At 51.9% G+C, this 13024-nt stretch overlaps 1 protein-coding gene across 1 annotated transcript in view; it reads left to right on the top strand.

Annotated features, from left to right (window-relative positions):
• Positions 1-13024, top strand: part of FBLN1 (fibulin 1) — an 80278-nt gene that overhangs the window by 53603 nt on the left and 13651 nt on the right. Inside the window, exons 15-16 of the mRNA XM_066255515.1 lie at positions 2226-2368; positions 5925-6056. Coding sequence (XP_066111612.1) covers positions 2226-2368; positions 5925-6056 — 275 coding nt within the window. The remainder of the gene's footprint in view (positions 1-2225; positions 2369-5924; positions 6057-13024) is intronic.

Genomic DNA, 13024 nt, shown 5'->3' with positions numbered 1-13024 from the left:
AAATAATTATAGTACATTCTATCACCTCCTGTGTTCTTAAGAACCAGGATTCTGATATGAGAGGAGAGTCCTTTGTAATAGAGAAGAGATTCAGGGGGGAAAAAACAACTATGGTCCTCGTTTTGAATTGGAAATATCAGTATGAAATCATGATGTATTTTGTTTTTAAAAATGTCAATTGCAAAGGCCTGGAAACAGTGACCAGCTCAGTGGCACTGAGTACCCTTGGTATCCAAATTGTGATTTAAAAATACCATTTCCACTAAACAAACAAACAACAAAACAAAAAAGCTGGGACTCTAAAGGTACAGGATGAAGCTGGACCACCTTGTCATCGCAGACAGCAAGGGAGCCCTCAGAGTCTTGGGGCTTGGTCTAAAGGACTCAGGAGCCAATCTGATTTTCCCTCTGGCCAAAGACAGGAACACTTGAGATTCAGCAAAGGATAATAATTGCAATGAGTTGAAGTACATGAGATAGTTTAAGCCCTTAAGTTCATACAGAATATTTAAACCATTCATTGGTAACTTCTTGATAATGGTAGAGAGCTAGTTCATTACCCTGAAAACTGGTACATGGCAGGGAAGAATCAAGTATTGATCTTGCTTTTCCTCTGTGAACTATACACTCCCTGGTAATCAGACCGTATATGAGGGGAGGCATCTTGTCACAGAAGTCTTCCAACCAGTAAAACAAAAAAGAAACAACTGAATCAGCCTATCGGTGTTTTGCAATCCCTGATGAAATTGGTGGGTCTCGGCCCCAAGCGTACATAGCTGCTGACATCACAGAAAGAAAGACGATCAGACACTATGTGCCCATTGACAGAAGCTATCGTCTGGCCAAAGGGACAGGGCCTGCTTCTGATCAGGGTCTGGATCAGCTGCCTACGTGCAGGAAATGCAGAGGACAGAGGGACACGCCAAGCTGCATCATGAGGATGCAGGCAGCAAGTCCAGATGTAGGAAGCTCTGCAGCTCAGATGTGCCCATTCTTTAGCAGACAAATTGTGGGAAATGAAGGGGGTGGAGAGGAAATCCGTAGATTAAAAAGGACTTAAAAGACATAACAAAAAAATGTTTGGTCCTGGCCAGTGGCTCAGTAGATAGAGCACTGGCCCTGCATATGGACATTCTGGGTTCAATTCCCGGTCAGGGCACATAAGAGAAGTGACCATCTGCTTCTTGCTCCACCTCTTCCCCTTCTCTCCCTCTTTCACTCCCGCAGCCAGTGGCTCAACTGGTTTGACCATTGGCCCCAGGCGCTGAGGATAGCTCAATTGATTTGAGCATTGGCCACAGATGGGGTCGCCAGGTGTATCCCAGTGGGGGTGCATGCAGGAGTCTGTCTCACTATCTCCCCTCCTCTCACTTAAAAAAAATACTGGACAGGTCTAAATGATTGTGTCTCAAGATGCACACTTGTGTGATATAAACTATAAAGAAGCCCAGGTAGTCAATTGCTAGGAGAGTCAGGGCAGGGGTTGCTGTGGGGTGCAGGGGGTTAGTCTGTGGCACGTGAAGGGGCTTCGGGTGGCCACTGAAGCTCTCTTTCATGACCTGAGTGGTGATTATAAAGGCATTTGCCTTATAATACTCATTAAACTATAGCTTTGTTTTGTGTAGCATTTGCATTTGTGTTTTAACAGTAAAAAGGTTTTAAAAATATGTCGAGCACAAGGCTCAGAACACAGACCTGTAATAAACTGTACCTCTTCTTCCTCCTCGCCGTTCATCACGTAACACGGGAGACTTGACTTTTGTGCTGAACACAAGCCAGGCACTTTGCACACTCTCCCTCATTTATGACCTGTGTGACCCACCCGGCTGAGGGCTCCGTGAAGGCATTGGTGTGTCCCTGGTACCTGGCACCCAACAGGCACTCAGAACAGACGTGCTGAGCGGGTGAATGAATGCATGTGTTTGCTGTTGTAGAAACGGGCTCACTTTGTACAAATAGCAAGGCCTTGCTTATCCACAGCCAAGCAGATGGAAACGGGGGCCTGTCTCTGGCCTTTGGATCCTGATTCAGTTTGTAGGAAGGGGCCCCTGAGGCATCCCCATAAAACAGCTGGGCTGTGGAGGCCACTGGTTCTCTGATGGACGGAGCCATCTGTGGGCCAGCCACTCTCGCCTGGCCACCTACTGTTCTTCCCTGAGCCCCATCTCTGTGGGAGTTCTAGGTCTGACTTTCCCATCCGCCCCTTGTGCTCTGATTCCCCTCAGGGTCCAGCAGGAGAAGACGGACACCATCCGCTGCATCAAATCCTGTCGCCCCAACGACATCACCTGCATGCTGGACCCGGTGCACACCATCTCCCACACCGTCGTCTCGCTGCCCACCTTCCGCGAGTTCACCCGCCCTGAAGGTGAGTGGTGACCCCACAGCCTGGAAATGGCTTGTGAGGCATTCCAGGGGAGGCCATTGCCTAGGGAAACTCCCTGCAAGGCAGCCACCCTGGGTAAGATATGGGTTTGAAATATAGCCTGCTGCCCCCTACCCCCATCTCCTCCATGCCTTCAGATTATAGGGTACCATGTGGCCCACTCCCTACACACTCTTGGCTCCCAGTTCGGGGTCCCTTATGGGTAATAGTCATTCAGCAAATAGCAATTAAGTGTTGGTACTGTGCCAAGCATTGGGGAATCTGGGAGGGCCTCCAGGAGGTAGTGACTTTTACTCTGGGACCTGAGTGGTCAATAGGAAGTAATCTAGTGAAAGTGGAGAGGAGGGTGCCAAGCTGAGCAGAACATATCTGGAAAGATATGGAGGCAAGTGGAGTGTGGGGATTTGAGGAAGTAGGCCTGGTTTTTCTGGCTGGAGCAGTGGAGGCTTGGCAAGACACATGCTGAGGGATGAGTGAGAACCTGATAGAAATTCAATCTCCCTGAACACCAAGGGATAGGTGGATGGAGGGGCTAGACTTGGTCTAGGGAGCCCAGGAGTAAAGAGGTCCGTGCTTCCATGCCCCCCCTCCACCACCCTGAAAGGAGCTCTGAGATGGCCCTGCAGTCCTGGCTCTCAGCACCCCTCCCCTGGCTGAGGCCAGGAGTGGCACGCTCACAGTGCCCAGTAGAGGCAATGAATGTGGTCCTGTTCAGTACACCTTGCTTTTCGGGGTACAACCCACGTGTCAGTACTGGTGTGGTGTCCAGCCACCCAGTTCCTCTCTGCAGCCTTTATCCTTGGCCTTTGGAGGAGTGGGCAATGATCAAGTTTCAGCAAATGTAGACTGAGCCTCTCTCCCCTGTGTCAGGCGTAGGGCCAGCTTCTGGAACCCAGGTATAAGAAAGAGCCTTCTGACCCTCCCAGGGAAGATAGTTCAGCCAGCATGATTACACCCTGTGTTTTCATCTGGAGGTGATGCAGGGGCACGTGCCAGAACTTGCAGCCTGGTAGTGGTGGGTGGAGAGGGCAAGAGCAGCTCCCCAAGGACACGGTGGCCTAGAGGAGCAGGTGGCTGGCCTCTGACCCACTTACTTGTTCTGGGGAGGCACAGAACCTTCACAGGGTGGGCAGACTTGGGTCAGAGAAATTCACTGACTAGAGTTTTCATCAAGAAAAATGACAGGTTTCACCAAACCACAGGCAAGTCCTTCCCAAGGCCCTATCAGCCACTATGGCCTCTCCCAGTGCAGGTCTAGGTGGGTTCTACAGGGAGTTGCCTGTGGCTAGGGACACCTATTAGCATTCGGGCCCAGGAAATCCAGACCTTGACCTTTGGTGGTGAAAGGACCCTTAGTGGGCACTGGCCAGCTGCCTCCTTCATGTTTCAGAGAGAGGTTGCCCTCAGGATGGCCTAGAGCTGGGGCAGAGTTGGGGCCTTGTGTCCAGCCCAGTGCAGCTGCCCTGCTTTACGCCAGGTGGTCTAGGAGATAGACAAAGCCACCCAACTGCCTGGCCCACCCAAAAAGTGGCTGGGCAACCATGTCACCATGGGCAGGAGACCAGCCTGCTCCCTTGCCCTTCCTCACCTCTCTCCCTTTGTCCCCTCATGTACCTGCCTTCCCTGTCTTCCCAGCTTCATGAAGATTCATGACTAATTACTAACTACTTCTCAGTGCTGGCCCTGCTACTGATTTGTTCCTGACCTCAGGAACCCCCCCCCCAAAAAAAACCAAAAAAACAACTCTCCAGGCCTCAGTTTACCCATTGGTAGGTAGGGGTGATTGGCTGTGACCTATGACCCCTCAAGACCCTTCCACCTTGTTGGAAAAACAGCTGTGTTAGGCTTGCCCGCTTGTACTTTGCCTGATTAGTGTGTGAGCACGTGGCAGGGCCACCTGCATATAGTCTATGTAAGCCTATGGGTGCTGGCCCTCAGGACAGATTGCGGATTGCCTGCCCACCACTGCAAGGGGGTCGGTTTTCCCCTGACTGTTTGCTTGTCTGCTGTTGTGAGACTTTTTATATTAGGGAAGGGAGAGACAGACTCCTGCATGCTCCCGGACCAGGATCCACCAGGCAAGCCTGCTAGGGGATGATGCTCTGCCCATCTGGGGCCATTGTTGGGTTGCTCAGCACAGAGCCATCCTCAGTGCCTGGGGCCAACTTACTCCAATCAAGCCATGGCTGCAGGAGAGGGAGAGAGAGAGAGAGAGAGAGAGAGAGAGAGAAGCAAGAGGGAGGAGGGGTAGAGAAGCAGATGGGTGCTTCTGTGTGCCCTGACTGGGAATTGAACCTGGGACATCCACATGCCGGGCTTATGCTCTACCACTGAGCCAACTGGCCAGGGCCAAAAATGTTTTTTAATTAAAAAAAAATTTTTTTAAAGATTTTATTTATTCAAGCCTGACCTGTGGTGGCGCAGTGGATAAAGCATCGACCTGGAAATGCTGAGCTTGCCAGTTCGAAACCCTGGGCTTGCCTGGTCAAGGCACATATGGGAGTTGATGCCTCCAGCTCCTCCCCCTTCTCTCTCTCTCTCTCTCTGTCTCTTCTTTCTCTCCCTCTCTGTCTCTCTCTTTCTCCTCTCTAAAAAATGAATAAATAAAATAAAATTAAATTAAAAAAAAAAAGATTTTATTTATTCAGTTTAGAGAGGAGAGAGAGAGAGAGAAGTGGGGGAGGAGCAGGAAGCATCAACTCCCATATGTGCCTTGACCAGGCAAGCCCAGGGCTTTGAACCAGCAAACTCAGCATTCCAAGTCTACGCTTTATCCACTGTGCCAGCACAGGTCAGGCGTGAGGCTATTAAATGGGAATGGACCAAAGCTTTCTGGCTCTGCAGTTTCTCTACTGTCTGCCCGAATCCAATGTGGACCTAACTGGCCTCGGCCACTGACCTTATGCACCTTCTCCATGCAGAGGGTCCTCTTACCAACTGAGGACTAGCTGCCTGACAGGCATCAAAGCCAATACTATGGCACTGGCTTCAAGAAAAGAGCTTTTATTTGCAAATTTGGCCAGCAAGGAGACAAGCGGCAGGGCTCAAATCTGCCTCCTGGGTCCAGGGTTCAGGGTGGGACCTAAAGGATTTTGGTATTAGATCATCCTGGACAACAGACCCTTGGCTTTTGAAGGGGCTCTGGCACTCAGATTCTAGTCCAAGCATTGCTCGTGAGTAGGGTTCACGTGTTACTCATGAGTAGGGGGTCATGTGTTATGCATGAACAGTGTTCATGTGTTACTCATGGGAGGTATTCACATGTTACTCCTGCTGGTGTTCATGTGTTGCTTGTGGTAGGGTTCATGTATTACTTGTGAGTGGTGTTCACCTGTTGCTTGTGGCAGGGTTCACATGTTACTCATGAGCATAGTAAACCGTGTTTCTGGGTTTTTTATAAATAGGGCAGGACCAGCTTGTGCTAGTTTTTGGTTCCAGGTCCTCATGTCGGGCTCTCAGTCCCCAAGGGCATGTTTGTGGGGAGGGAGGGACCCAGGCCATGCAGCCCTTTCCACACATGCTGTGCTTCCCCTCACAGAGATCATCTTTCTCCGCGCCATCACGCCAGCGTATCCCGCCAACCACGCTGACATCATCTTCGACATAACGGAAGGGAACCTGCGGGACTCCTTCGATATCATCAAGCGCTACATGGACGGCATGACTGTAGGTGAGTGGCCCTAGACGTCCAGATCTGTCCTGACACCCTGCCCCTCATCCTCCCAGGGAGGAAGACCTTTCTGATCCAGCTCAGCTTCCACCTGAGTCCCCTTCCTAAACTCATTCCTACCTGTCCTTCAGGGCCAGCTGGAACCCCTAACCCCCCTCCCCATCATGCACAGAGCACCCAGGTGGCAGAGCTTGTCTGGGACCTGCCTCGGCTATGTGCCTCAGTCCCCCCACCTACAAATAGGTACATTAACTGGACCTCTGCATCCCACAGCCATGCACTTCAGATGAGATGGCACTGTGTCCTAGGCTCGGCACAGTCCCCTATTCACTGATTTCGTTCTTGTGCAACAGCGGGGATGTCACACGAGGAGTCAGGCCTGGGACACTCTGCTCCCACCAGAGATGGCTTGCCTTGTTTAGTCCAGTTGTCACTGCCCATGTGTCAGTCCATTAGAAAGCCAAATATGTGTCATGGAGCGTGCATGTACACAGCCCATCTGAGGGTGGGTGCCTTTCCCCTGGAGAGTCAGTGCCTTGGGCGTGTGAAGGAGAGCTAGGAGGGTGGCTCCAGTTATGGGAGGTGGCAGCAAGGCAGAGGTCTCAGGTAAAGAGGGAGGGAAAGGGAACCATGGGGGTCTGGAAACTGGTTCACAGAGTCTCTCCCAAATTGTCACATTTCCCAGAATTTAAGCTCCTGGGGCTTGATAACAATCATAGCTGCCATTTTGGACTTCAATTTAGACTCTGAACATTTTCAAAGTGGCTGAGCAACCAGGCTCTGCCTTCAGCTGGACCTCAGTTTCCCCATTGTGAACGCAGGGAGAGTGAGTTCGCTTAGTGGTCTCCTAGGCCCTGTCTTCAGTGGTGTTGATCAGAACCAGTGTACATGCAGACGGTTTTCAAACATGGCCCCCAGGTGGCGCTGTTGGATTTTAGAACTCAGGTTCTGGAAGCCCCAAACCCTCCCATTGTTAAACTGGCAGCTGGAGACAAAATCGTTATTCCTGTTGCCAAAGGGCCATTTATAGCAACTTTACAAGCTCTTAAATGGGTTTGCATGTTGTAAACATGACTGAGTCATTTGGGGGCTTCCCACCTCCAGCCTCCTCCTCCTCCACTGGTTGGCAGCAAGAATAATTAGTTAATTACAATTAATGCTACATTAGCCCTTGCTGGGATCCCAAGGAGAGGGCATGCATTGTGGTTGTTGGCAGTCATAATACGTGCTGCTTTTCCTGAAGTCACTGCCTACTCTGGTCTCAGTTTCCCCCATTGTTAGATAAAGAGACCCTGAAAAGGGACCTTCGGACACCGGGGGATGAGGACAGGCAGGAGGAAATAGGGTCAGGGTTTGTGCTGCCTGTGTGTCCTTGAGTGGGAGGAGGTTGGTGAGTATCCAGACAACACACATGGAAGCCCAGCCCGTACCAACCCTGGGCTCGATGCTGGGCCTGCAGGTATGGCTGTGACAGGGCAGGTATGGCTGTGCAGGTATGGCTGTGACAGGAGTGATTCACAGCATCTTGGAAACTTAGAAGTTGTAACCAAAGCCTGCCTGAGCCCCCTGTATTATATATACAGGGGGCATTATAGAGACAGATAGACAAATACATTATAGATACAGATAGACAAATGCCACACAGCAGCCCTGTACCTAAGGGCTTTGCATTCCTGCCAGGGAGAGCTTGTGAAAACCACGCTGAAGCAGGCATGCACGTGGAGAGAGGACAAGTCTCCATGGCCTGCGGGGGCTCTCCTAGGGGTGGGCTCCCACAGTGTTTGGGCCTTTAGCTCCCAGTTTAATCCTCCCTGCGGTGACCCAAGCCAGGGGGTTGGGCAGCTGCCGCTGGGCCCAGCTCCAGGGCAGACCAACACATTTTTCTAATAGCATCCATCCTCCCAACAGACCAACCTAGGAGCCTCTGTTTCTTGGCTTCCCATCTACTGGGGCAGAAAATCCTGGCACGTCAGAGCCTCCTGGAGACCACCTCTGCCAATTCCTTCTTTTGTAGAGGGGGGGAAACTGAGGCTCAGAGAGGCAAAGGGGCTTGCCAGTCATCTCACGGTGACTCAGGAGCAGGTAGGGGCATGGAACAGAGACCCCTGGGTATGAGAGGCGACCACCAGTGCCACCCCCATTTTCTGGGAATGGAATGTGGATAAGGCCACAGAGGCAGAACGGTTGTCCCTCACTGTGCTTGGTCATGCATGCCCTGGTCTTTGGAATTCTGGCTGGTGCTGCGGGCAGGAGGGCCTCTGCAGGCCCTGGGGAATTTGTCATGCCTGTAGCCCTGCCTCCTGCCAGGACCCGGCCCCTTCACTTCTCAGTGTGTTTGCAGGACGTCCCATATGGTTTGGCTCCTAGAGTTTCCCAGTGTCACCTCGCAGGTGGAGGGCCAAGGCCAGAAGGGCAAGGTCTCACTGCGGTGGGGTCGACACCATGTTTTGGGATGGGTTCTTGTTTCAGCACCCGCTGGCTGCTGCCTTATTTCTCTGCCTGGGGTCTCTTCTCTCAGTTTCCTATCTCCACCTGCTTGCCTCTTCCCTTCTGTCTCAAATAACTTCTGTGTGCCCAGGAGCTTCCGGCTTACTGGGGGGAGCATCTGGCACGCGCTGGCCTTGGGCATGGGTGTGGTGCTGCGGCTCCAGGCCTTGTCTGCCTGCGATCGATGGGTTCTGCCCTGGACTGCAGCCCAGCGTGAGAGCCTGGGAACCATGGCCCAGCTCATTCACCCTGCATCCTGCTCAGTCCTCACAAACTCCTCCAGGGACAGATGGCATTGTCTCCTTGGGCAAAGGAGGGGGCTGAGTTAATGACTTCCCAAGACTGAGCAACTGAGAAACCACAGGCCTGGGACGTTTGGGAACTTGGTTTTAGTGGTGCAATTGATTTCAAGCAATGTCTTAAAATAGAAACCTTTTTTGTCTGTAGAGAAGAGGAGAGTGTTTTCAGGGTGTGTGTGGGGAGGATCCCAGCACATTGAGAACCGGCATGCAGCCCCACACAGCCTAAAGCACCCAGGAAGGGCACCCAGGAAGGGACACTTACCTGCTCACAAGTGTTGGCTGAACACCTACTTGCTCTAGGCTATAGCACCACGGTCAGGAAGGCTTCCTGGAAGAGGTGAGGTCTGAGTCTCACTGTATATGAAGGAGTGACTACTAACACAGTAAGTGCCAAAAGTAGGTGTCTTGTCACCACTACAACTCTATGACATGGGTGGGAGTATCCCCATTAACCAGTGAGGGATCACGGGCCAGAGAAGGCAGGAGACTCACCCAAGGCTATTTGGTGCTGGGCTGCAGAGCGGACCTAAAGCCTGGTCCTCCCTCAAACACCCAGAGCTGGAGCCTGCAGACACTGCAGGGCAAAGTTGCTGAGAGTTTGGGTGGCACAGAAAAAATAACAAGGGTACAAGCCTCCAGGTCCCGGAGGCTGCTGCATTCATTCTCCTCTGAATAACAGAAGGAACTGCCCCAAGTCAACTAAGAACCTAAAAACACCAGGCCTTCCTCTAATGTGTCCTCTGAAAACCAGGTCTTAGCAGGGATCAGGGCAGCTCTGGAGCAGGGCTGGGCCTTCTGCCTCTGGGAAGCCCTGGACGGCTGTCCCGTTGCATTCCTCTCTAACCAGCTGTCAGTGAAAAATGAAGAATGCGTTTTCAACTTGTGCAAAAATGCTCTATGACTGCCCGAGGTAGTCTCGGGCCACCACAAAGCCTCCCTCACTCGGTCCTGCGTCTTTTGCTCTGCATGGTACTGGCTGGGATGGATGTGCTTGGAGGAGTGACTAATGGGGGAGACCTGGCTCCGATAGGCACAGGCTGTGTATGATCAGCCACCAGCAACAGGGGCCACTGCGGCTGGTACTGAATCTTAGCCATCCACCACCCTGCCTGCTCATCGTAGCTCTTTAACTCTCTTTTTTTCTAAGGAGGGGGAAAAGCTCTATCTATACTGAGAGTCAGCCTTGCCAAAATTTGTGAGAACCTGCCAAAACCAAGAAGGAACTAGAGCAGGGGTCCCCAAACTTTTTACACAGGGGGCCAGTTCACTGTCCCTCAGACCATTGGAGGGCCAGACTATAAAAAAACTATGAACAAATCCTTATGCACACTGCACATATCTTATTTTAAAGTAAGAAAACAAAATGGGAACAAATACAATATTTAAAATAAAGAACAAGTAAATTTAAATCAACAAGCTGACCAGTATTTCAATGGGAACTATGCTCCTGTCACTGACCACCAGTGAAAGAGGTGCCCCTTCCGGAAGTGCAGCAGGGGCCGGATAAATGGTCTCAGGGGGCCGCATGTGACCCGCGGGCCGTAGTTTGGGACCCCTGAACTAGAGGGTAGCTCGGCTTAAGCAGCTTTTTAGGCCCACTGGTTAATTTTGTGTCTGGTCCTCCTGATCCTGGGGCCAGCATGGTACCTGACAAGGTCAACTCAGCTTCTTGCAAGCCAGACCCTACAGTCGTAGACAGAACATGAAATTGAGGACGTTGAGTGTTGTGACATCAGCCATGTGGAGCGTGAGTGCTGTATGAGCAGGAACTCTTCCCCACCAGGCACTGACCTAGTACGCCACTGAGTATTTCCTGAAGGCCTATTTGCTTGGGCTCAGTGGGCAAACAGCCCTCGGGAGGCCCTGGCAACTCCCTAGCAAGCAAGGCCCATTGATGTGCGAGGGGACTGCGACTTTGCAAAAACAGCCCTCCTTAGGTTGTATCTCTCAGCTGCCCTGTTTTTGAGAGGAAACAGCTGTGTCTGGCTGCTGGCGTGTGAGGTGAGATTCATATAATTCAACAGTGTTGGAGGACGTCCCTTATAAACAACAATTACGACGTCAGTTGGTTAGTTCCACCAGCTGGAAAGTAAACTGAAATATGGACAGGGATTTGCTAAATTTTCTTTCCTGAAAGAATGGGTAATTGGTTTTTTTGTTGTTTTTTTGTTGTTGTTGTTTAAGTTATCACATAATTCACAGGAAGGTGCCACTTTTATGAAACAAGTATGAGCACCAAAGAACAAATCAGTGTTACAGGGATCTGAGAGGTTCGCTCTGGGCCTCCTGAGATTTTTCACCAGTTTTTTGGGTTTTTTTTCCCTCTTAAACTGTGATGTGCCAGTTACAGCTTCAGAGATCCTGGCAGTGGACAAACCTACATTTCATTCAGATGTAACCGTTTCAGACTCAGCTGATCCTGAGGGCTGCTCTATCTCTACAAGTGCTGCCTGTCCCTCTGCATGAGGATCAGCTGGTGGGGAAAGTCTGTGAGGAGCTAACCATTGGTCATGCTAGCTCCCTTGTGGCCAGGCTTGGGGAGGACGAGGTGGTCAAGGGGCGGGCAGACCTGCAGCTCATCCATTCCTCAATGCCTCTTAAGCACCTACTATGTGCTGGGTGAAGAGGATGCAATCTGTGCTTCTGGGGAGGGTGAGAGGGGCGGTGGGTGCAGAGCCTGGAGCTGCCTCTGCCCGGGCAAATCAGGGAAGGCTGCCGGGAGGTGACAGCACCTGGGATGGTCTGGTACTGGTCAGAGAAAGGATCAAAATGTTCTAGGACCTTGTCGCTTCTTCAGCATGGGGGTGTTTTGAACCTTACCTCTTGACCATAGACGTGAAGGAGGGGGCTTGAAGTTTCCACACGACCACACCCTCAGGGGTCATGGACATGACCACCCTGGTTTTGCTCATTTCTCCAACTTAAGTACCAATGCAGGTCAGCAGGTCTCAGCTAACACCCCAAAGTCCAGACACTTGGAATGTCGTCACTGTCTTCACTGACCCAGGCACCTCCCACCCCGCTGCCATATGCAAGCTGGGCATTTCACGCCAGTGACTGCGTGCACACATGAGTACACGTACACATACACGCACACGCCCCAGTCCTCCGTCATTCCCACCCAGTCTTGTGCTTTGCCCCATTGCCCACCCTTCCCTGCAGTCCAAGAAATACTCTGAGACCCCTTGGCCCATGCCCAGGTTAGCTGTGGGAAGACGGAGGTCACTGAAAGACACACATCCCACACCCACGGGAGCTCCCAGCGTGGAGACAGACACCCACCCAAACCCTTCTAAACCCATGTGGATCATGCTGGATGTGCAGAGGAGAGGCAACCCAGCTGGCCTTACAGAGCAGTCCAGGAAGGCTTCTTGGAAGAGGTAGTACGAGTAGTGGGTCTTGACAGCTGAGTAGGGGGGAGCCAGGCAGAGGCACTGCGGCCCAGGCAGCAGGATCAGAGGCAGTGAGGTGGGAGGGCACACAAGCAATGTGGTGCCAGAGAGCATACAGGAGGTACCAGGGAGGGTGAGAGGGCAGGCTAGAAGGGGCCACAGTGTCTGGGGTCTTGTGAGTAAAGAACCCCTTCAAGTCTATGTGGTTTAAACACCACCATGCTGGGAGAGTGGGCAGGGCCTGGACCATCCCTCTGATTCCCCTGTGACCAGGCCAATGCCTTCTTGTTCCCACACCTGCTGGTGGAGTGAGGGCCTAGGCTGGGCAGGACTCTCTCTGGCTGGAAACGTGCTTTAATTTATGACCTGCAAACCTGAAAGGACATTCAGACCCCACTTTATTTTGTGAACTTGTTTCTGGGAAAGCCCCAAGTGTGACTCAGTGTGCTCATGGGGCTGAGTGTGGGTGAGTGTGAGTGTCCCTGGAAAGGGGTGTGTATGTATGAGTTTGTGTGGGAGCAGGTGTATGTGGGGAGGTGTAGGTGTGGCTGTGTGGTGTGGATGGATGTGGGGGGTGGGGATGAGTGTGTCTACACATAGGGTTTGATTTCTGAGATGTTTCTTAGTCATTGGCGTGGAGAAAGGGTGGCCCTAGAGTATCAAGCCTGGCATTGGGTCCCCAGACCAAGGCCATCCTGGGCCCAGGGACAGGATTGGAAGATTTTGTTCACAGCTCACCTGGGAGAGGACAGAGGTGCCTATGTCCCCATGTGCATTCACTCGTCCC

The sequence above is a fragment of the Saccopteryx bilineata genome, chromosome 1 (genome assembly GCF_036850765.1).
Source record: "Saccopteryx bilineata isolate mSacBil1 chromosome 1, mSacBil1_pri_phased_curated, whole genome shotgun sequence".
NCBI lineage: Eukaryota > Metazoa > Chordata > Mammalia > Chiroptera > Emballonuridae > Saccopteryx > Saccopteryx bilineata.
Note: the sequence above shows the minus strand (reverse complement) of the source record. Positions and strands in the feature narration are given on the sequence as shown.